This window comes from Lipophrys pholis (genome assembly GCF_963383615.2).
Source record: "Lipophrys pholis genome assembly, chromosome: 11".
In the NCBI taxonomy this organism is placed as follows: domain Eukaryota; kingdom Metazoa; phylum Chordata; class Actinopteri; order Blenniiformes; family Blenniidae; genus Lipophrys; species Lipophrys pholis.
In genome coordinates this window covers 29,011,237-29,033,694 of record NC_137631.1, presented here as the reverse complement: position 1 = coordinate 29,033,694, position 22,458 = coordinate 29,011,237, and the positions used below count along the sequence as shown (strand labels likewise).

At 50.9% G+C, this 22,458-nt stretch overlaps 3 protein-coding genes across 6 annotated transcripts in view; 1 reads left to right on the top strand and 2 right to left on the bottom strand.

Moving 5' to 3' along the window:
- Nucleotides 1–2,211, top strand: part of mdkb (midkine b) — a 6,026-nt gene extending 3,815 nt beyond the window's left edge. The window contains exons 3-5 of the mRNA XM_080475190.1: nucleotides 140–310; nucleotides 1,073–1,231; nucleotides 1,393–2,211. Of these exons, the coding sequence (XP_080331316.1) occupies nucleotides 140–310; nucleotides 1,073–1,231; nucleotides 1,393–1,409 (347 nt within the window). The 3' untranslated portion in view covers nucleotides 1,410–2,211. The remainder of the gene's footprint in view (nucleotides 1–139; nucleotides 311–1,072; nucleotides 1,232–1,392) is intronic.
- On the bottom strand, nucleotides 2,208–5,105 carry chrm4b (cholinergic receptor, muscarinic 4b; the record flags this gene model as incomplete). Its single annotated transcript, XM_080474834.1, has 2 exons — nucleotides 2,208–3,491; nucleotides 4,212–5,105. The coding sequence occupies 2 exons, from the start codon at nucleotides 5,103–5,105 to the stop codon at nucleotides 3,081–3,083; spliced, it is 1,305 nt and encodes a 434-aa protein (XP_080330960.1). The 3' UTR covers nucleotides 2,208–3,080.
- Nucleotides 5,106–7,939: 2,834 nt separating this feature from the next.
- On the bottom strand, nucleotides 7,940–21,270 carry ambra1b (autophagy/beclin-1 regulator 1b). 4 transcript variants are annotated; one of them, XM_080475150.1, is made up of 20 exons: nucleotides 21,134–21,270; nucleotides 19,509–19,702; nucleotides 18,616–18,674; nucleotides 18,111–18,294; nucleotides 17,517–17,689; nucleotides 17,371–17,437; nucleotides 16,521–17,059; nucleotides 15,477–16,439; nucleotides 15,255–15,341; nucleotides 14,979–15,164; nucleotides 14,816–14,896; nucleotides 14,026–14,126; nucleotides 13,791–13,901; nucleotides 13,361–13,549; nucleotides 12,552–12,706; nucleotides 12,330–12,469; nucleotides 11,834–11,938; nucleotides 10,366–10,559; nucleotides 10,188–10,295; nucleotides 7,940–10,111 (listed from the first exon to the last, which is right to left on the bottom strand). In XM_080475150.1, the coding sequence occupies exons 2-20, from the start codon at nucleotides 19,641–19,643 to the stop codon at nucleotides 9,570–9,572; spliced, it is 4,119 nt and encodes a 1,372-aa protein (XP_080331276.1). In that variant the 5' UTR covers nucleotides 19,644–19,702; nucleotides 21,134–21,270; the 3' UTR covers nucleotides 7,940–9,569. The 4 variants fall into 4 exon arrangements, with proteins under 4 accessions (XP_080331276.1, XP_080331277.1, XP_080331278.1 ...); XM_080475151.1 differs by having other exon boundaries at nucleotides 10,393–10,559; XM_080475152.1 differs by having other exon boundaries at nucleotides 18,246–18,294.
- Nucleotides 21,271–22,458: the final 1,188 nt, after the last annotated feature.

Genomic DNA, 22,458 nt, shown 5'->3' with positions numbered 1-22,458 from the left:
ATTCCAGGCACATGCACCAGGAATAGGTCTAGGTCATGCTCTGGTGAATTTCCTTCGTGACAAGTGATCATTTGTGTGCGTGTGTGTGTGTGTGTGTGTGTGTGTGTGTGTGTGTGTGTGTGTGTGTGTGTGTGTGTAGGTGGGAAACAGGAGGCGTCCCGAGCCTCTGACTGCTCACCTGCAGACACTCGCTTCGGAAAGTGTGTCCCTGATCAGGGCGACTGTGGAGACGGACTGAGGGAAGCCGTCTGTCTGGACCGGAGCGAGAAGATCCACTGCAGGGTGCCCTGCAACTGGAAGAAGGACATCAGTGAGACACACACACACACACACACACACACACACACACACACACACACACACACACACACACACACGCACACACACACACACACACACAGCTCTTCCAGTTCTGTGTTGTGTTGTTCATCACTAACAAATGTCGCCATCTGCTGGTCAAACACGTGTCAGTGCATTTTAGTGATCCACAGCCTCAGATTGAGGAGTTCCTCACGTCAACTTCAAGTTTTACAAGTTCAACACGTTTACCTTCTGCAAGTTCAACAAGTTTTATTTCTACAAGTTCAACACGTTGACGTCTATAAGTTCAACACGTTTAACTTCTATAAGTTCATGATGTTTAACTTCAAGTCCAACACTTTTTCCTTCTACAAGTTCAACATTTTTTACTTCTGCAAGTTCAACACTTTACTTCTACAAGTTCAACACGTTTAACTTCTCCAAGTTCAACACGTTTAACTTCTACAAGTTCAACACTTTACTTCTACAAGTTCAACACGTTTAACTTCTACAAGTTCAACACGTTTAACTTCTACAAGTTCAACACATTAACTTCTACAAGTTCAACACGTTAACTTCTACAAGTTCAACACGTTAACTTCTACAAGTTCAACACGTTAACTTCTATATGTTGAACATATAGAAGTTAACACGTTAACTTCTACAAGTTCAACACGTTAACTTCTATATGTTCAACAAGTTTACCTTCTACAAGTTCAACATGTTCCTGTACGGTGAGGGGTCCAGGTCACAGCAGTCTCTGTTCCTGCAGGTGACTGTAAGTACAAGTTCTCTCCATGGGGCCCCTGTGACCCGAGCAGCAACACCAAGAGTCGCTCCGGCAGCCTGAAGAGGGCGCTGTTCAACGCCGAGTGTCAGAGCAGCGTCCGGGTGTCCAAACCCTGTTCCCCCAAAGTGAAGAAGAGCCGCGGTGAGGACTGCCTGCTACACAAAACTACACAACTGTATACTTACACACAACACACTACTACACACTGCTACACAAAACTACACAACTCTATACAACAGACTCACAACTACACGTTTTGCTGTTTTTCGTAAGATGTTGAACTTTGTCTTTCTGTTCTTCAGGAGAAAAAAAGAACTGAGATGAAGCAGACAGCAGAACCTCTTCCTCCTCCTCTTCCTCCTCTTCCTCTGGTGTTTAAAATGTGGAAAGCTTTTCTGGGTGTAGCAGAAGCAGAAGCTTGTAGCAGTAGAAGTTTCTAACGGAATGACTTGTAGCTCAGAGTGAACTAACTGACAACCTGATCCAGACCCTGAGGAGCTCCGCAGCTTCAACCTTCAGTTCTTCACGTGTGAATGTTGAACCTTCAGGTGTGAGTGTTTGAACCTTCAGGTGTGAATGTTGAACCTTCAGGTGTGAATGCTGAACCTTCAGGTGTGAGTGTTTGAACCTTCAGGTGTGAATGCTGAACCTTCAGGTGTGAGTGTTTGAACCTTCAGGTGTGAATGTTGAACCTTCAGATGTGAGTGTTTGAGCCTTCAGGTGTGAATGCTGAATCTTCAGGTGTGAGTGTTTGAACCTTCAGGTGTGAATGCTGAACCTTCAGATGTGAGAGTTTGAACCTTCAGGTGTGAGTGTTTGAACCTTCAGGTGTGAATGCTGAACCTTCAGATGTGAGAGTTTGAACCTTCAGGTGGGAGTGTTTGAACCTTCAGGTGTGAATGCTGAACCTTCAGATGTGAGAGTTTGAACCTTCAGGTGGGAGTGTTTGAACCTTCAGGTGTGAATACTGAATCTTCAGGTGTGAGTGTTTGAACCTTCAGGTGTGAATGCTGAACCTTCAGGAGTGAGTGTTTGAACCTTCAGGTCTTCAGCTGGAGAAGTTTGATGCTGCAGATGAAACTTGTACAAATGAACAAATTAAAGCTGTACATTGTTTTGACGAAGCGTTTCAGTCCGTTTATTGAAACACGATCACATGACCACTTTCTGTGACATCACAGCAGTCCGCCATCAAACACAACCTTCCTAAAACAGAGACACGCCTCCAGATTCTCACACAGGAAATATATTCACCTCAGCTGAAGGTCAATGAGGAACCGGCGTCCTCCATCAGCTCTGAGGGGAGAGCTGCGCCTCCTGGTTGTGGGAACTTAACACTCCTACTGACCAATCACAAGCAGCAGTTGGGTGTGATGCAACTTTGAACTGAGGTCAAATCTGCTGTAAAACACAAGCAGTACAGAACCAGGTGTCACTTCTGGTGTCACTTGGGGTGTCAGATGTCACTTCTGGTGTCATTTGTCACTTCTGGTGTCACTTCAGGTGTCAGGTGTCACTTCTGGTGACATTTGTCACTTCTGGTGTCACTTCAGGTGTCAGATGTCATTTCTGGTGACATTTGTCACTTCTGGTGTCACTTCAGGTGTCAGGTGTCACTTCTGGTGACATTTGTCACTTCTGGTGTCACTTCAGGTGTCAGGTGTCACTTCTGGTGACATTTGTCACTTCTGGTGTCACTTCAGGTGACATTTGGCGTGTCAGGTGTCACTTCTGGTGTCAGGTGTCACTTTTGGTGTCACTTGGGGTGTCATTTGTCACTTCTGGTCCAAGCGTCACTTCCGATGTCAGTTCAAGTGTCAGGTGTCACGTCAGGTGTCTTACAGGGTGTCCAGTCCAGGTCCTGGAGGGTCTCCGTCTCCTGCTTCAGACCCTCTTTGCATTCAGATGTGCTGAACCTGGGAGGGACCTGAGACTAGGAGGTCCTCCAGGACCCGGACCAGACTTCCTGCCACCTCAAGTGCGCCAGGCATCAGGAGAGCTTGTGGCGGCGGCAGCACAGCAGGCTGCAGAAGGTGGTCCGGAAGGTGATGTTGCACAGGGCGTAGCAGCAGGGGTTGATGGCGCTGTTGACGTAGCACAGCCAGTAGCCGGCGGTCCACAGCAGGTTCGGGATGCACTCGTGGCAGAAGGCGGCGACCACGGCCATGACGTTGTACGGCGTCCAGGTGAGGACGAAGGCCAGCAGGATGGCCAGGATGGTCTTGGTGACCCTCCTCTCCCTCGCCATCACACGCCGCCGCCGCCTCTCCTGAGACCTGAAGCTGAGGCAGGAGAACGCCAGCGAGGCTGAGCGGTGCAGGTCAGCGTTGGACGACGACTCCGTCTCCATCTTAGTGTCGTCTTCATCAGCGCCATGACAGGAGGCGGACCGGAGAGGGCGCTGGAGAGCAGAGAGAGCTTCTGATGCCACACAACCAATGGGGGGTGATGAAGATGAAGGGGCTGATGATGATGGAAATGAATATGATGATGGTGGTGATGATGAAGATTGTACTGGAAATGACGAACATTATGATGAAGATCATGATGAACATGATGACGAAGATCATGATGAAGATGATACTGAAAATGATGATGATGTTGACAATTACCCTGAAGACCAAGTTGAAGATCCTGATAAAGATGATGAAAATGATGAAGATGATGATTACACTGTAAATGATGATGGTAATGATAAAGATGGAAATGACGATGGTGATGACGAAGATGAAGATGATGGTAATGATGAAGATGGTGGTGATGATGATGAAGGTGATGGTCATGATGATGATGATGATTTTGAAAAGGTTGAAGATGAAGATGGTGGTCATGATGATGATGATGGTGATGATGAGATTTTATGATGATGATGAAGACGGAGGTGATCATGAAGATGGTGATGATGAAGATGATGGTGATGATGATGAAGATGGTGAGGCTGATGATGATTTTGAAAAAGTTGACGATGAAGATGGTGTTGATAATGAAGATGGTGTTGATGATAGTGATGATGAAGATGGTGGTCATGATGAAGATGGTGTTGATGATAGTGATAATGATGAAGATGATGAAGATGGTGATGATGAAGATAGCGATTGTGATGATGATGAAGATAGCCCACCTGTCTCCACCTGCCCTTTGTCTCTGAGCCGTCGGCAGGACGTCGCGTCTCTTTCTGCTTCCTCCTGGTCTTCGGAGTGCTGGACTCTGATTGGTTGAGAGACACATCGGAGGCGGGGTCGCTGCTCACAAAGCTCCGCCTCTTGAACAGGAAGTCCTTGGCGGTGGGGCTGGATATCGGGGAGGCGCGGGGCTGCGATCTGAGCGTGCTCAGACGCTTGTGGCTGGCGGCCGACAGGCGGCTGTAGAGGATGATCATGGCGAGCGCCGGCAGGAAGAAGGAGGGCAGCGTGGTGGCGAGCGTCACAACTGGGCTCTCCAGTAGCCGAATGTAACACGCCCCCTCGGGGACCAGGCGCCGCCCCCCGGAGGTCTGCCAGCACAGGATGGCGGGGGCCCACAGCACGAGGGGCAGCAGCCAGGCCGCACCGATCATGGCCGCCGCCGCGCCGCCCGTGCGCCGCGCCGGGTAGCTGAGGGGCCGCGTCATGCAGAAGTAGCGGTCCAGGCTGATGAGCAGCAGGTTGAGGACGGACGCGGTGCTCACCACGTAGTCCAGCACCAGCCACAGGTCGCAGAGGGCGGCGCCCAGCGGCCAGCGGCCCTGCAGCTGGTACAGCGTGTACACGTTCATGGACAGCAGCCCGATGGCGAGGTCGGCCACGGCCAGGCTCAGCAGGAAGCAGTTCTGCACCGTACGCAGGCGGCGGTTCACCTTGATGGACAGGATGACCAGCGAGTTACCGAGCACCGTCAGCACGCTCAGGGAGGCGGTTACCGTGGCAACCAGCACCAGCCGAGCCGTGCTGTATGGAGAGCCGGTTGTGATTGGACAGGAGGCGTTCACACAGGGGCGGAGCCAAGAGGACACGTTCAGGGCGGGAGACGATTCCATGGTGCTACACACACACACACACACACACACAAATCAGTGCATATATCAGGGACGACTGGTCATGAGGGGCAGGTGGGCTGAGCGCCACCTGGTGTCATCAGAAAGGACTACATGCAAAGTATACTATTAATTCTTTAAGATTATCTACAGTATTTTCTTGTCTGTGAATAAAACTTCCTTTTATATAGCACATATTTACTGTGTGAGGACGGTCCTCCCTGGTTCCTGGTCTCCTCTTGTGGTTCTAGGTTGTTTCCTCCTGATCCACACTGATGGTGCATTAGTGTAGCTCGCCCCTCCCTCACCATGCAGTGTGTATTGCATTAGTGTAGCTCATGCTCAGGCTGTGGCTCCTTCATTCAGATCAGGTGAATCTCATTCATTTGGAGCTTCACTAGTGGTGGAGCTGGTGGAGCTGGTGGAGCTGCGTCTGTGAACCATTATGACCTGGTTCTAACCCCATCGTTGTTTGTTTTTAATTAAATTTCTTTTTTTTGATCGGCTATTTCCAAGGCTCAACATTTTTACGGGATCAACTCCTATATGGTGGTTATAATGTTGTGGCTTAAAGGTTGTACTTTACTTTGGAATTCAGTAGAGTCACTCCACCTAAATAAAATCTTGACCCACCAAGTATTTACATCTAGAAACGCCACTGGCATATATAAATGTGAAAAACACACACACACACACACACACACACACACACACACACACACACACACACACACACACACACACACACACACACACACACACACACACACACACACACACACACACCTAAATTCAGAGCAGAAGTTTTATTTACCTGTGATGCTGCTTCGCTCAGCCTCCGTCTGACTGTCAGCATGAGGAGCTTCTGAAGAAGAGGAGCAGCTTCTAAAGAGGAGATGAAGAAGAGGAGAAGCAGAGGGAGCTTCTGAAGAGGAGAAGAGGTGGTGCAGGAGGAGCTTCTGATAAGGAGATGAAGAGGAGGAGCAGGAGGAGCTTCTGAAGAAGAGGAGCAGCTTCTAAAGAGGAGATGAAGAAGAGGAGAAGCAGAAGGAGCTTCTGAAGAGGAGAAGAGGTGGTGCAGGAGGAGCTTCTGATAAGGAGATGAAGAGGAGGAGCAGGAGGAGCTTCTGATAAGGAGATGAAGAGGAGGAGCAGGAGGAGCTTCTGGAAGGGAGATGAAGAGGAGGAGCAGGAGGAGCTTCTGATAAGGAGATGAAGAGGAGGAGCAGGAGGAGCTTCTGGAAGGGAGATGAAGAGGAGGAGCAGGAGGAGCTTCTGATAAGGAGATGAAGAGGAGGAGCAGGAGGAGCTTCTGATAAGGAGATGAAGAGGAGGAGCAGCTTCTAAAGAGGAGATGAAGAAGAGGAGAAGCAGAAGGAGCTTCTGAAGAGGAGAAGAGGTGGTGCAGGAGGAGCTTCTGATAAGGAGATGAAGAGGAGGAGCAGGAGGAGCTTCTGATAAGGAGATGAAGAGGAGGAGCAGGAGGAGCTTCTGGAAGGGAGATGAAGAGGAGGAGCAGGAGGAGCTTCTGATAAGGAGATGAAGAGGAGGAGCAGGAGGAGCTTCTGGAAGGGAGATGAAGAGGAGGAGCAGGAGGAGCTTCTGATAAGGAGATGAAGAGGAGGAGCAGGAGGAGCTTCTGATAAGGAGATGAAGAGGAGGAGCTTCTGAAGAAGAGGAGCAGCTTCTAAAGAGGAGATGAAGAGGAGAAGCAGAAGGAGCTTCTGAAGAGGAGGTGGCTTCTCTCATTGTAAATTTGGGCTGAAACACACTATTTTTCAAAATAAGTGACTTCTTGTTAGAGTTGTGTAGCTCCGGGTGAAACGTCCTGGCTCCGCTTCATCTTCTAAATGGTGCAGGTGGCGCTGTAGAGCCAAATCCTCCAGTCACATGTGTGATTCCCCCCAAATTTAAGACGTGTGCGCGCCAGTATTTTATTTTACTTCTCTTGTACATTTACGCCTCAGAAGCACGTTTGTGACTGGATGTTTACACTCATCTGAAGATTTCCATCCTCGGAGCTCAGACCCTAACGAAGCTCCTCCAGCTGAAACTAAGATTTAGACGCACCATTGAGTTTAACCTCCTCTTGAAAACGTGTTTTCAGGCAAATTTCTTTAAATAAAGTGATTAGAAGAGTATTGATTACCTGCAGACCACTGGGTGAGGAACAAGTTACTGTAAACTTTAGTTACTGAAGTAGAACAGGTGCGACACTTCCTGTTAGCTTTAGCATTAGCCTCCCGTCTTCAGCGCTACCAGGTGATGAGGCTCCTCTGGACCAAAGTAATCCTGTCATCTGTAAGTAATCCTGACTGAAGAGCTGTTAGCATTAGCTACCTGGCCTAATTAGCCTTGTTTAATAAAAAAAATCATCTTACAAAGCCTACGGCGAAGCGCCGTGTGGTTTAAATGAGCGTGCAGCTGATGAGGTAAAAATGGCGGGATTGTCGAGTGACCTAAATTAGTGACCAATCAGCAGACGGCTGCGTTTTGCTCCTGAAAGATGGGAACGGTTCTGTCGGGTGATGAAAAGTTCTAACGCCTAGGTTCCATTCCTTCGGTACCATCCACAACCTTTGTCAGCGGGACGACCCAAGAAAACTGCTTTGTTCTGTGCAGGTTTTACTCCCAGCTGGTTCTCGGTGCTGCCCCCTGGAGGATTCTAGGTTTTCTACAGAACCAGACCATTTACTAGTCTAGCTACTGGAGGTTTACTGATGGAGGTTCAGACTGACGGAGGACCTCCACCGAGCTTCTTTCCGTCCCATCTTGATCAGTTTTGTTTGAATCACAGCAGGTCAAAATAATGCAATGAGTCGACTCCAAAAAAAAAATCTCTGAAAGCATTTTAATGACATCGAAAAGTCAAAACATCAGAACTGTACAAAGTCCAGTCTGACAGAGGAGGAGGAGGGAGGAGGAGGAGCAGGGAGAAGGAGCAGAGAGGAGGAGGTGCAGGGAGGAAAAAGGTTCAGAGGGAGGGGGAGAGAAAGGCTTCTGGAAGAGCACGAGAAAGTGGGGGGTGGAGTAACAGGAGTAAAAGGAGGAGCAGGGAGCTCCTGGTGGTGTTCCTCAGGGTCCTACACACACAAACAGCTGCAGCATTGTTCATCAAGTAGATCCAGGAGGAGCTCTCGGGTCGTCATGGTAACACACACACAATCACACACACACACACACACACACACACAATCTCACACACACGACGTTTGGTTTTGGTCGTTTACTCGCTCCGCCTGTACAGACTGTACCAGTGTTTCTCTTCCTGTCCTCACACATACAGGTAAACCGCCACCGCCGCCACCGACTGTTATTTCCACCTGCTGCCAACCTGCAGAGCAGTGCCGCCTCCACCAGGAGGCGCCCTAACCGCTTGCCTCTTTGAAGAACAACCAATACCGTGATGCTTCGCGGTGTTTTTAAATAAACCTTAAGAAAGCAGCAGCGGTGTGTGTGAGCAGCTCCCATCACACACACACACACACACACACACAGATTCTCCACCTAAAGGAGCTTCACACGCGTCCGGAGGGATTTCATGTTCACTAACGTTAAATAGAAGAATAACGGAGAGTTGACTTTACCGGATGTGAAACCAAAACTGACTAAAAGGAATGACCCCGTCATGCAACACGCAAAGCAGAGACTACTAGTCCCATGATGCTTTGCAGGGCGTACGAGTAATGGCAGTCAAAAGTGTGTGTGTGAGCGGCTGCATCACACGGGAACGTCCGGCGCCGCCGCCGGTCCCTTCAGGAGAAACCTGCATGATTCAGTGCCAAGTGCTTTGAAATAACAGTTTGTTTTGTCCCTGAGCTGCAGCTCCAGTACCGTCCTACCCGACCGCCGCCTCGCCGCTGCAGGTCGACACGCGGTGGAAATAAAGTCACGTACAAACAATTCTGCCTCCATAGAGCGCCGTCAGAAGAAAAGCAGTCATTTCACCCCCCAAAAAAAAAAACTGGATTCAAGGTTCAGTGATTGGATGCTTCAGCACAAGCACACGCCCACCTCCTCACTCAGCACCAATCAGACGAGGGGGCGGGGGGGAGGGGGGCAGGAGGGTGGACTGCAGCTCTGTTGAAGACATGCAGCAGCTTCAGTTCAGTCTCGTCTGTTCGTTCAGTCATCGCACGCTTCCCGTTTGCGGCGCCGCCTCAGACAGCGTTAAGTAACACACCGCTTAAAAAAAAAAAAAAAAAAAAGTAGAAACACTTTCAATACGCAGGAGTTCACATCGAATTCACCGTCACACACCCCTCCCCCCCCTCCTCACACATGTCCAAGCCCTTACTGACTAGGAATGAGGAGGGGGCGGGGCTTATGTGTCTCTTCAGTTCCAGGTGGGAGACCCTGTGAAGAGTCCAAGCAGCAGCAGCACCTGTTTGTGTGTGTGTGTGTGTGTGTGTGTGTGTGAGTGAGAGAGAGATAAGGCTTCGTAACGTCCCTCCGCCTGCAGGACCACTACCTGCTATATGGGTCACCATGGTAACCGTTAGCTCCGCCTCCACCACTGCTGTGAGAGGAGGAGGCGGGACCTGGTGGGGGGGAGGAGGAGGAGGAGGCGAGGCCTGGCGGGGGGTAGTCGTCCGTCCGGCCTCCTTCAAACACGTCGTCCATCTCCAGAGAGAGGCCAGGCGGGGGTGGGGGGCCCGGCGGACGCCGGGGGTCCCACACAGGACGTAGCTGCTCTGAAACCACCGGGGAAGGGGGGCAGGGGAAGGCAGGGGACGGGGCTATGAGGAGGGGTACTGAGGCTGAAGAGGAGAGGGAGGAGTAGGAGGAGGAGGGGGCGTTGGGGTCCACGGCGCCCCTGGAGGCCCCGGGGGCGGTCTGGGAGCCGCGGTGGATGCGGTGGCTGACGATGATGTTGTTCCCGAAGCCGCCCATCGACGCCATGGTGGTGCTCTGCTCCCGCTGCACCACTGCCGTCATCCCGCCCTCCGCGATCAGCCGCCGGATCCGAGCCAGTGCGTCCTCGCCGGTCCCAAAGTCTGAGCCCTCCGCTACAGGACAGAAGACACATCAGCAACACCTTCATCACCTTCATCATCATCAGAGGGTAAAGGGGTGGGGGAGTACCTGCCCCCGCTGCAGAGGCAGTGGCCTCAGCTGTTCCTCCCTGACCTCCATCCAGACCTCGACTGCTGCCCTGAGAGTCACCGCTGGTGGGCGGAGCCTCAGGAAGGTCTGAGGGCAGAAGACAAAGTCAGAGTGTTTCTACACACTGTGTGTGGATTGTGTGTGTGTGCCTCAGTACTTGGTGGCGGTGGAGGTCGGGACACACCGGCCTCTGATAGGTCCCTCTCCGTCTGTGTCTCGGCGTTCTGCAGCTGGATGATTGGCGTCTGCGTTCCTTGTGATGTCACAGAGGGGGCGGGGTGTCTCGGCTGCAGGCCAATAGCATTCATCAGCCCCATGTCTCTATCCAGTCTCCATCCAGAGCGACTGGGCCTGAAGAAAATAGGGGGTGGGGCTTAGGACAACAAACACCTCTATTGGCTGCAGGGAGAGGACACGCCCCCTGGGGCAGCGTGATGTCATCAGAAAAGGAGGAAGTATTTTAATCTTTGAAGATTTGTTGAATTCATGAGCCACTTCAGGAAACAATCATCCAACTACAAAATAAAATACAGTAGAAGGTCTGAGGAGCAACAACCTGCCAAACCAGGACAAAAGACAAATTTGGGGCTGAGAGACACTGAAACGGCCAAAATAGTGAGGCTGGACCCGATTATCTGAACATCCGGTCGTTGTGGTTTCTGGATATTAATTTAGAGATGTGATTTATCGCTGCTGAGCTGCGACTCCTCCCAAGCTTGATTGATTTGATTGATTGAAATGTTTATTTCGAATAAGGTACGAAAACAAATAAGGAAAAAAAATAAAGAAAACTAACAACAAAGTTTTCCTCTCAAATAAATAAATTAATAAATTAATAACAGTAATAAATAATATAAAAATGAATCAAGAAAAACATCGTCAGATGAGTATTCGAAAAGGAGTGAGAAGAAGTAAAACGTATTTACTCTCACCCCTCGTCCTAAAGTAAATAACAAAAAACTTTTCTGGTCATACGAAATCTTGGTTTTTTAAAGTTACATTTCCTCCTTAGATTCTAAGACTCTTCATGATTTTGGAACAATTGTTGAATATTCCCTGGTAGTAGATTATGTTTGGTACAAGCTTATGTTCCTCTTTCCACCAGGGAGTCAAACATCAGGCCCGTGGGCCAGAACCTAATAACCACCGAGTTGCGTGGTTAGTCGGATTTATTAGAGGTTTTTTTTTTTTACTTTTTACTGAATTTTGAACAAGAATGTTTCATTAAAATTTAATTTATTTTGAGATTGTCCTCATTTTTAGTACTAATTGTTTGATTATTATTGGATTATTATATATTCTAGCAGTATTTTACCAGTCCAGCTGACTCAAGATGAAACTGGACTGTGTGGGCCCTCGAGTATATTCTATTCAGTATACATATTTGTATATATTTTATATATGTGTATATATATTGTAAACATCTTTATATTGGTTCAGTTATGTGCTTTTAAATAAGTATGTTTCTTCCATAACATACAGTTTGACCTCCATAGAGGTCGCGACATCAGATATATGTTAAAACATGACGTATGTGATCGAAGCAGTGCAGTGGTTAGAACGGGAGCCTCACAGCAGAGGGACCCCGGTCTGATTCCAGGAAACAACGTGAAGACAGTTCTCACCCCGGACGGTCCGAGCCGCGGGTCCGGCTGCTCCCACCGTTATTGACCGAGAACAACGGCTCGCCACTCGACTCCCCGGGACTCTCCCCGTCACTGCGATAAAACCTACACACACCACACACACACCACACACACACCACACACACACCACACACACACAACCACACACACACACAGCTGGTTAATTCACTTTCATTCAGGAAGAGTAAAAAGCAGAGGAGGGATGTTTTCGTGGAAATGCAGCGATCACGACCTCGTTAACTGGAGCTAATTAAACCTGTTCAATGAATGAGCTTCCTGTTCAGAGGGAAATCACATCGGGGGTGGTGGTGGGGGGTGGGGGGTGGGCAGCTTTCTGTGCAGATGAGCAGGATCCATCATCACACTGACATTAGGATTGTAATCTGAAGTGTCCGAGGTCTTAGCTGGTTTGTTTGCTTCCCTAGCGTCTCAGTCCTGCTCACTACTGGACTCACACACACTCACACACACTCACACAGGCCTGCAGATGACCAGGTCTCCCTTGTTGGTGCCATAAGCCAGACCCATGCCGGGGTCCGGCAGCCAGCGGGCCGAGTTGATGCTGACGTGCCGCCGCTGGTCCGGCGCCATGGGGTACACCACGTTAAACACCATCTGCAACACAACGCTCTGGTCAGGGAGACGTGCTGACCCCCTCGTCAATCAGGCCGCCGGTGTCGCGCCCCCCCCCCCTCACCCTGATGGACGTCTCTCCTCCGTGCGGCTGCTGCAGGCGGAAGACTTGCGCCACCATATGGTCGGTGGTGGGGTGCAGCAGGATCCTGCGCGAGGCCAGACCCACCATGACGTAGCAGCCCAGGGGAGACAGGCTGACGGAGATGGCGTTTGGACCTGAGGAGAAACGAACCACTGAGGCCTGGTTTCCACAGCAACAGTTTCAAGGTAAAACAGAAAACTTCTGCAGTACTTTGTTTCTCCGTTTACTCGACAACGGGGCTCGGAGACACTGGAAGCACAACTTCTGAAAACAGCTCAAATGTGGAACTATTTGAAATCAACACTTTCTGGAAACGCTTGGGATTGGTTTGCCCTGGTCCTAGTCCTGGTCCAGGTCCTAGTCACCATAGTAACTAGTAGTTCTGCACAAGCTCAGTAGAGTCAATCAGAACAAAGTTTCCTCTGTGGTGTCTTGACTCCCAGTCCATATTCTCCTGGCATTTGGTACTTTTATTTTGACAGTCACCGTAATAACAGTCCAATTTAGTGGTCTGTCCACGAATGTTATCTCAGTGTTAATGTTTGTAGCTCATTGTTCTCTGCTGCGTGTGTGTGTGTCTCACTGATGTCCTTTCAGTACTAAAAGACACACATTCAGCTAATGAACCGTTAGTTTCACTTAAAATGTGCCAAGATTCGCTGATTAAAATATGAGAAGTTTCCCATCTCTCAAGTGGCTCCTGAACGCACCACGAAGGTGCCTGCTGTGTGTGTGTGTGTGTGTGTGTGTGTGTGTGTGTGTGTGTGCGTGCGTGTGCAGGAGTGTACCGAATCTCTTAGTGTAGAGCATCTCTCCCAGGTTGTGAGGAGCCAGAGAGTAGATGGCCAGGATGCCCTCGTCAGGAAAACCCCGCTGGCTGCTGGGGATGAAGACGGCGAGCAGCTGACCGTCCGCTGAGATGTCGCAGCTCGCGTCGTTGTAGATTTTACAGTTTGGCACCAGGACGTTCACCGAGGCTGCGCAAACACACACACACACACACAAACAGAAGCATTGCTTATTTTCTAACGTGACTGTAATTCCACTACGTCTGAGAAATGTCTGTGCAAAAGTAACTAGTTACTTTCCATTTGCAACAAGTAAGTGCAGACACCTGTAATGGATTACTCACAGCCACAGTGGTAGTCTCACCCAGCAACATGTTGCAGTGAGTTTCACATGGAGGGAGTAATGTAATCAGATTACTGCTGGACGTACCGTTGCTGATCTCCGGCAGGTCGAACTTGGTGAAGTCCCACCACTGCAGTCTGTAGGTGGTGTTGGCAATGTTGCTGGCAACCGCAGACTGACCGTCGCCGATCGAAGCTCCTACACACACATTATTGTTCAAGGCTCTATTGGTGTGTGGGTGTGTGTGTGTGTGTGTGTGTGTGTGTGTGTGTGTGTGTGTGTGTGTGTGTGTGTGTGTGTGTGTGTGTGTGTGTGTGTGTACCAGCAAGCACTCTGTTGACGGAGGAGTGTGTGGCGAGGCCAGGCTGTCCTCTCTCATGGAAGATTCCAGCGTAGGGCAGATACTCAGGCAGCAGGAAGCGTCTGCAGGAGGAAGCCAGAGTTTTAAGATACTACTACTAAACCTTCAGCTACTTGCCAATACCAAGTACTAACACGAGTATTGTTTAAATGCCCAAAAGCCCAATTCATACTCCATCGGTAAACCATCTGCAAAGGGTCCACTGTGCGTTCCACCACAGTGTACAGTACGCATAGCGTCGACCTTTAGCATGTAGCATCGCTGGCGTGTGAGCCCGAAGCGCTTTAGCATGTAGCATGTAGCACGGCTCGAAGTAAAATCCAGCTGATCCACTGAGCCTAGGAACCACTGATGCTTCCTTTAGAAAATCCTTTAGCCTAGGAACTACTGATGGTTCCTTTACCAAAGGAAACCAGCTCATGTTCCCCCACAATTCCTTGCGGTGACAACATTTAAAGGGACCGGCTCATCGGAGCGTTCAGGGAAACTCAGGATGACAATAATCTGCTTAGAACAACTTCAAATCATCTAGAACCCAGATCCCTACTAGGAATGTTCTGGATGTTGTAGAATCAACACAGTATCACATCACGAGATTCTCGCTGGGTTGTGTTTTAGCGGGTCAAGTACGCGTGCAGTATCGGGCCCTATACGTCACTGGTATCGGTGCGTCCGTAGTGTCGAGCGGTGCTCCAGCCAACCAGAGATCAGGCTGCTCGTTCACCGCCCGGTCGGACCGATGGAGACTCACCGAGGCACGAAGCGACCCAGAGACGGAGCCGACATCCTGGCGTTTCGGGTGGTCCGGTGTCTGGCCCGGTCGCCATTGTCACTGCGAAGAGAAGAAGAAGACGACCTTACTCCACGCCCCTCCACAGCCACCGACTGTCGAGCTGCTCCACCCTCAGACTCACTCCAGCTCCTCGAAGTCCACATCGCCGCTGTCCATGGAGCCCGAGACGCTGCTGGCCGGGCTGTCGGACGACGACGACATGGCCCGCAGCCGGTTCTGCTGGTACCGGAGAGACCGCTGGCGGATGCTGTCCCGTCTCGACAGATACTGAATCATCCTCTGGGCGTAGTAAGCAGCCGGAGAGAGCCTGCAACACAACACAGCCACCACAAGGGGTCACTACGCCAACAGTCACCACACCCGGCAGTGTCGGGGTAGATGTTGTAAACAGGCTTACCGGGCAGGGTCGGGGTAGATGGGGTGGTCTCTGGATCCTGACACGTCGTAGCGAGACAACGATAACAAAGACGATTCCAAAAGCCTCCTGCAGGAAACAAGAGTTTCTCGTCAAGTCAGAAAAACTAAATAATCAAGAGTTAAAGGGAGAAATAAAAAAGCTGAACATATCAAAGTTCCACAGACAGTCCACATGGGGGCAGTGTGTAGCCGCTGGTCTCACCTCCTCAGTGAGTCCTCGTCAGGGGGGTCTCCAGGCATTTCTTGGCTTAAGGCCTCCGGTGGCTCGCCCGAGCGGCCGGCGGCGGCGGCCTGCCGGTACACCCGCTCCCACTGCGCCGTGTCCTGGTTGTACACCAGCCCCACTGTCTGTTCGCCCGGCGGGCCGGGGGACGGGGCGATGGGGAAGGCCACTGGTCCTCCTCCGGGAGGGGGCGGCTGCTCGCTGGGCTCCGGAGCTACCCTCCTCTCCGGCACCTCCAGAGTCCTCCGGCCGTCGTCTGCCATCCACGGCGAGGAGGAGGAGGACGTGGGGGGCTCCAGAGAGGAGGTGGCGGAGGTGGAGGAGGTCTGGTTGGTGCGCTCCCAGCGCTGCGAGTCGTGGTTGAAGGTGAGCAGGTTGTGGCAGGCGCGGCAGCGGTTCAGGTTGCCGCGGGTGGCCGTGGGCGGGACGTTGTTCTCCAGGTTGTGGGAGGCCGGGGGCGGCGGGGGAGGGGGCTGGTAGTGGATGATATTGGGAGTGGAGGACGAGGAGGACGAGGGTCCAGGCCGGTCCGGGTCCATGTTGTTGTTGAGCAGCTCCTGGCCCGGCTCCGGGGCCCCGTCGGGCAGGCCGGCCCCCAGCGGGGGCTCCAGGTCCTGCATGCGGTCGAACTCCATGAAGTAGCGGCTCAGGTTGCACTGCAGCACGTTACGAAAGGAGGCGGAGCTTCCACGAGCACCGTCCCAGAATGGGTGGTGCCCGCTGCTGGTTCCCGCCGAGTCCCGGGCGCCTGGCTCGCCCGGCGGGGGGAAGCTGCGACTGTCCGAGGCGGAGGTGTAGACGGGGGAGTGGGAGGAGCTGTCCTGCTGGCGGAGTACCGACAGGAGGCTGATGGAAGAGGAGGAGGTGCGTGGGGGGAGGACGCCCGGACCCAGGCCTCCCTCCCGCACGCCCAGTAGGTTCCGGGTCCAGTCGGGTGCGGGTCTGAAGGACGACACAGAGGACGTCAGAACCTGGTCAGAGGAGCGACCCGTGTCGGCGGAGCCGCGGCGGTCCGGTCCATACCTGTTGGCGGGGTGCGGCTCCATGATGCCCGCCGTGGCGGTGTTCAGAGACGCTCCGGCGCTGTAGTACACGGAGGTGAAGGCGGACGCCCGCTCGGTGGGAGGCCGAGGCTCCGTGCGGGCAGAGCTGAAGGTGGAGGCGGCCGGCGAAGGCTGCGGGGCGTCGGGCGGTGCCCGGAGGTCCGACGGCGCCGATGAGGTGCCGTCGGCGGCGAGGGAGGAGGCGCGGGCCACAGAGCAGCGGCTGCACAGACACACCATGCCCAGGTGCTGCGTGCAGCCGGGGAACGGCGGCCCGCGCTCCACGCCGGGGTACTGAGCCAGAGGCATGCTGGGAGCCTCCCCCATGGCCCCGCCCCCACCGTCAGAGAGAGGCCGCGGCGGCTCCACGGCAGCAGGGGCACCCGGCGAGCGGGACAGGATGTGCAGGAAGTTATGGAGGATGGGCGTGCGACGAACCGGCTGAGAAGGCAAGAAGGAGCGTTGGCGGAAGTGAGGCATCTCCACGCTGTCCATGGGAACCTCCGAGTCCTCCTCGTTCTGAGGGTCAAAGGTCACAGACTCAATCCTCCATCTCAACGTATCAACAAGTGATTCAGCCCAAAGAAAGTCACTAAAGTAATAGATTGACTAAAGTAATCAAACTGAAGTTGCCTTCTGAACTTTGAGCTGAACACAAAAATACATAGTCGGCTTCACCCCAGAAGAAATGTGCAAACAAACAGTGAGCAGCCGTGATGAAGACTTCTTCTCCAGGAGAAAACTTTAGTGACTTAAATGACATTTAAATTCTCACGTGTCAGAAAATGTTAAAATACAGAAAGGAGGCGGGCTTTAACGGAGAGCGTCACCTGCTGATTGGACGGGTTGACGATGGCGGTGAGCAGGTTGTGACCGAGCGGATCGAAGCGCACCAACCTGAAAGCAACAGACTGTTCAAACACCCGACCCACAGGAAACACGTCTGGTCTGAGGACGGCTTCCTGCGGGAACTCACCGCACGCGCTCCGTGTCGCTGCCCGTCTTGACCACGGCGAAGGGTTCGGGTCGGCTCCAGTCCCAGAAGTGCAGCTCGTTGTTGGTGGCGATGAGAAGCAGCTGAGCGGTGGGGTGGAAGGCCAGCGAGGCGATCGCCACGTTACTGTCTGTGAACCAGCTCTCACTGCCTCCCTGCACACACGCGCACGCGCACACACACGCGCACACACACGCGCACACGCACACACACACACACACACACACACACACACACACACACACACACACACACACACACACACACACACACACACACACACACACACACACACACACACACACACACACACACACACACACACACACACACACACACACACACACACACACACACACACACACACACACACACACACACACACACACACACACACACACACACACACACACACACACACACACACACGGTTTATAACATTTAAATGAATTCACGACAGGAAAAGGGTTCTCAAAAACTAAATCTAACAGTTTCATTCATACACAGAACTTTTCTCACTGTACCTGAATGTTACCGCCCCCCCACCACCACGGCCTCCATCCAACATTTACTCACATGAAGGTCCCAGATTCGGACTTCCCCATCAAGGCACCCGGAGGCCACCAGGCCGGGAATGGTGGGGTGAAAGGTCACACACCAGGGGGTTCTGCGGTGTCCCACTAATGAATGCAGGCACTTTCCAGTCTTCACCTCCGTGATGTAAATGTTGTGGTTGACGTGTGTGGAAGCCATGAGAGTCCTGCAGACAGAGGAGAGCTCAGCTCAGCACCGTCACAACGGATAAAGTCCCGAGTCAGGACCAGAAAACATGGCGGTCTGGTCCACACACATCCACTTTTCCTTGGCAGGATCACCATCTGCTGGACACATGTGGTATTGCAGTGTGGTGGGACAGAAGGAGCAGCTCTGGTGAGGGTTTCTATTCCACTGAACTGCTGACGGTTCTGACAGTCACACATGAGACCTGGTCAGTTCCACGAGGAACCGGGACCCTGTGCCTAGTGTGTGTGTGTGTGTGTGTGTGTGTGTGAATAGAGGGTGAGCAGGTGTGTTCGTTTACCTGTCGGGGCTGAACGCGAGCAGGAAGGTTGAGCGAGGGCTGTCCGGCAGCTCCACTTTCTAAACACACACAGACAGGATGAAGTCAGTTTAATTCCCAGCAGAGGAACCGGAGACACCGACCGACGTCCAACCGGCGACTCTCCGTCTTCTCTGTGACTCTGGACAGTTCTTCTAATTGATCTCCATCACAACTCCTCCAGGAGATAATTCATTCTAAGCAGCTGATCAATGTATTGATCCATTTTTTTTTTATTTTGTTTTTACTGTTATCTGGATGTTTGGAAAACATTTCTTTGTGGAACAGAAACCAGAGATCTTGTTATTTTGACCTCCAATATAAAACCTTCATACATTCAGATCAATATGATAAAAAACTGTTATTCATTTACATTAAGTTGTTTGAATTACTTGAAGGTTTTTTTTTGTATCTTTGTGGTTGTGTTGATTCTTTAAAGTTGCTTTATGTCTCTGGGAGATCTGTCCAAGACCTGGAGAACCTCGGAACACATTTTTGTTTTTTGAAAGTGGTGGCAACAACAAAAAACAAAAAAAGTCAACACACCAACATAACACCAGAGTTAGTTTTCCCAGCTGGGAGTTTTTATTATTTAATATGATTTATTGTTTTAGGTGTGTGTGGTTTTATTTTTTATATTTTATTTTTTGAGGTTGTGATTTTTTTCCAAGTGCAGTTTTATGTTTGGTTTATTTATTTTAATTATTTAAAAGTTCTTGCCATTTCAATTACAGTGGTAAAAAAATGAGAAATAAAAGTTTACTGCATTTGAAAAGGGTACACTTGCATTGCATCGTTTATTTGTAGGACAATATATCGTCCAGCAAAATGAGTTCTGGCTTCTGGGCTGGGGCTTGGTGCCCCCCCACCCTCACCTGACTCTGCCACTTCATCCAGCGGACCTTCTCCTCCACCAGCAGCTGGAGGAGCCGCTGGGAGCCGAACGTCTGCGAGCCTTGCTCGCGGCTCGACAGGATCCGCACCGAGTTCCTCTGATGACGCGACGCCATGCTGCTACTGGACGCTGACTGGCTGCTCACTGCGGGGCCGCCACCATGCACCGTCTAGCCTTGGGGGTGGGGGGGGGGCAGGACAGGACAGCTTCACAACAGGCACACACACTCCTGCCGAGGGTCCCCGGACCGGAGACCTCCGGGGGGCCGAGGCTTCGTCTGCTTCATCAAGAAAACCTTGATGAAGCAGGTCGCTTGTGGGGCTTCGTTAGTTAGTAACTGTAATCCTCGCGGGTCACTTAACCCATTAGTTAACCCTGACAGTTAACCCATGAATCCATTAGTTAACCCCGTCAGTTAAACTATTAACTGGTCAGTTAACCCCATCAGCTAACAAATCAGTTAACCCATTAACTCATCAATTAACCGATCAGTTAACCCATTAATCCATCAGTTCCCCCCATCAGATAACCCCACCAGTTAATCCATTATCTGGTCAGTTAACCCCATCAGCTAACAAATCAGTTAACCCATTAACAAATCAGTTCGCCCCATCAGTAAAGCCATTAACGCATCAGTTAATTGATTATTCCATTAGTTAGCCCTGTCAGTTAATTTATTAACCCATCAGTTAACCGATTAATCCATTAGTTAACCCCACCAGTTAACCCACTAACCAGTCAGTTAACCTCTTCAGTTAACCCATTAATTAACAAACCAGTTAATCCACAAACACATCACTTAACCCATTAACCTGTCAGTTCACCCATTAACCCATTAGTTAACCCCATCAGTTAACCCATTAACCCCTTCAGTTAATCTCACACCAAAACTAAACACACAGACCAACAAGTGGACTTTAAATACATCCAAAGACACACAACAGCTGATTCGAACGCCACACTAACAACACATAGCAGACACAAGACGATCACAAAAACACAACCGGAAAACAATCATCACAAACAAGAACACAAAATATTATAACACACAACAGGGCTAAAAACAACAAAATCACAACACACATGCAGACACAATGATAGCAGCAGGTTACAGAGTGTGTTTGTGTGTGTGTGTGTGTGTGTGTGTGTGTGTGTGTGTGTGTGTGTGTGTGTGTGTGTGTGTGTGTGTGTGTGTGTGTGTGTGTGTGTGTGTGTGTCAGAGTCTGAATGGTTGGATTACAGACTGCTGATTTTACTGTGTGTGAGTGTGGTGAAGACACACCAAAACACACAAACAGCAGACACTAGTTCATTGTGACAACCCAACACACACACAGAGACACACACAGGGATGTTTCAATTTCAGCGCTTCATTCATGTAATAAACGTGTTTTAATTACGTTTTCACTTTCTACACACAATAACAGATCTCGAAAATAAACACAGAAACCTGAACAAACCTGAATTGAGTGGATAAAAGGTGAATTTAGCTCCCGGTTAGCCTGCTTCACAGCTAACAGGCTAACGAGCCGAGGACCGTCCGGATGATCTGGTTTTAAATCTCGATTACCTTAAAGTAACATTTTAAATCAGCCATAAACTCACTCGTTGTTTCCGCCGAGATGACGCCCCGTGCGGAGCTCACACCAACCGGGGCCTACCTCCCAGGGCCGCCTGGCTCTCCGGCGGTAGCATCCCAGGCTAGCAGGCTGGACCGGGGAGCGGAGGACCGGGGAGCCGGGGGCCGCGGAGCGGAACGGAGCACCGCGAGCTCGACTAAAATGTGCCCGCCGACGAAAAGCGATGGTCAGATTGACGACGGGCGTCCCGCCGCATTCAGGAGGGGAGCGGGGTGGACACGAAGCGGTTCTAAGGCATTTGTCCGATGGTAACTAGCTGCCGGACGACTAACCCGCTGCTGCGTAACCAGCGGGCTGCTAGTTAGCCTAGCCACACACAGGACGACCAGCCGAGCGCCGAGCTGCTAGATAGCCTAGCCACACACAGGACGACCAACCGAGCGCCGAGCTACTAGTTAGACTAGCCACACACAGGACGACCAGCCGAGCGCCGAGCTGCTAGATAGCCTAGCCACACACACAGGACGACCAGCAGAGCGCCGAGCTGCTAGTTAGACTAGTCACACACAGGACGACCAACCGAGCGCCGAGCTGCTAGTTAGACTAGCCACACACAGGACGACCAGCAGAGCGCCGAGCTGCTAGTTAGACTAGTCAAACACAGGACGACCAGCAGAGCGCCGAGCTGCTAGTTAGACTAGTCAAACACAGGACGACCAGCAGAGCACCGAGCAGCCAGAGCAAGTTAGCCTAGCCACACACAAGGGACTTCTTTACTGTGGCTACTGGCAGGTTTCTTTGGAAGATTTCCATAATTGGAGGAATCCAAAACGTAATACTTCCCCTCAATACTTTTCATATATCACACATTGTGTCTTGATTTTTCATCTAATGTCATCAACATTATAATACTTTCAGCCAAGTACCATATTCACTGCTGCAAACGGACTAGAAATACATCTTCTTTCCCTTGTTTCTTGAATGAATTTAAAATGTATTTCAGCTTCCTAACAACATTGAAATACCGGAAAACTGCTAGGATCACCAGCCACCAAATTAAACTGTTGTTATTTTAATGTATACTCTCCATGCCTAAAGCACTGTATTTGTTTTTAATTTAATTTAACTTCATACGTATTATTGCTGTTTGTATACCTTTGACGCTCCCTGGCGATTAGTTTGTTTATTGTCCTCTACAAGAGTTTGTATTTTGTATTCAATTTAAAAAATTTTAAATAAAATTTCAAAACACAGGACGACTAGCAGAGCGCCGAGCCAGCGAGCTGCTAGTTAGCTTAGCGGCACACAGGATGACCAGCAGAGCGCCGAGCAGCGTCAGAGCCCCTTTAA

Bases quoted from the DNA above. Each gene is read 5' to 3' on its own strand.
- ambra1b (XM_080475150.1), bottom strand. From the start codon at position 19,643: ATGGCGTCGCGTCATCAGAGGAACTCGGTGCGGATCCTGTCGAGCCGC. The intron at 13,550-13,790 runs GTACGTCCAGCA...GTGTTTGCGCAG, and splicing joins CCTGCCGGAGATCAGCAACG to CCTCGGTGAACGTCCTGGTG. The intron at 10,560-11,833 runs GTGAGAACTGTC...TATTTTCTTCAG, and splicing joins CGCGGCTCGGACCGTCCGGG to GCCCAGTCGCTCTGGATGGA.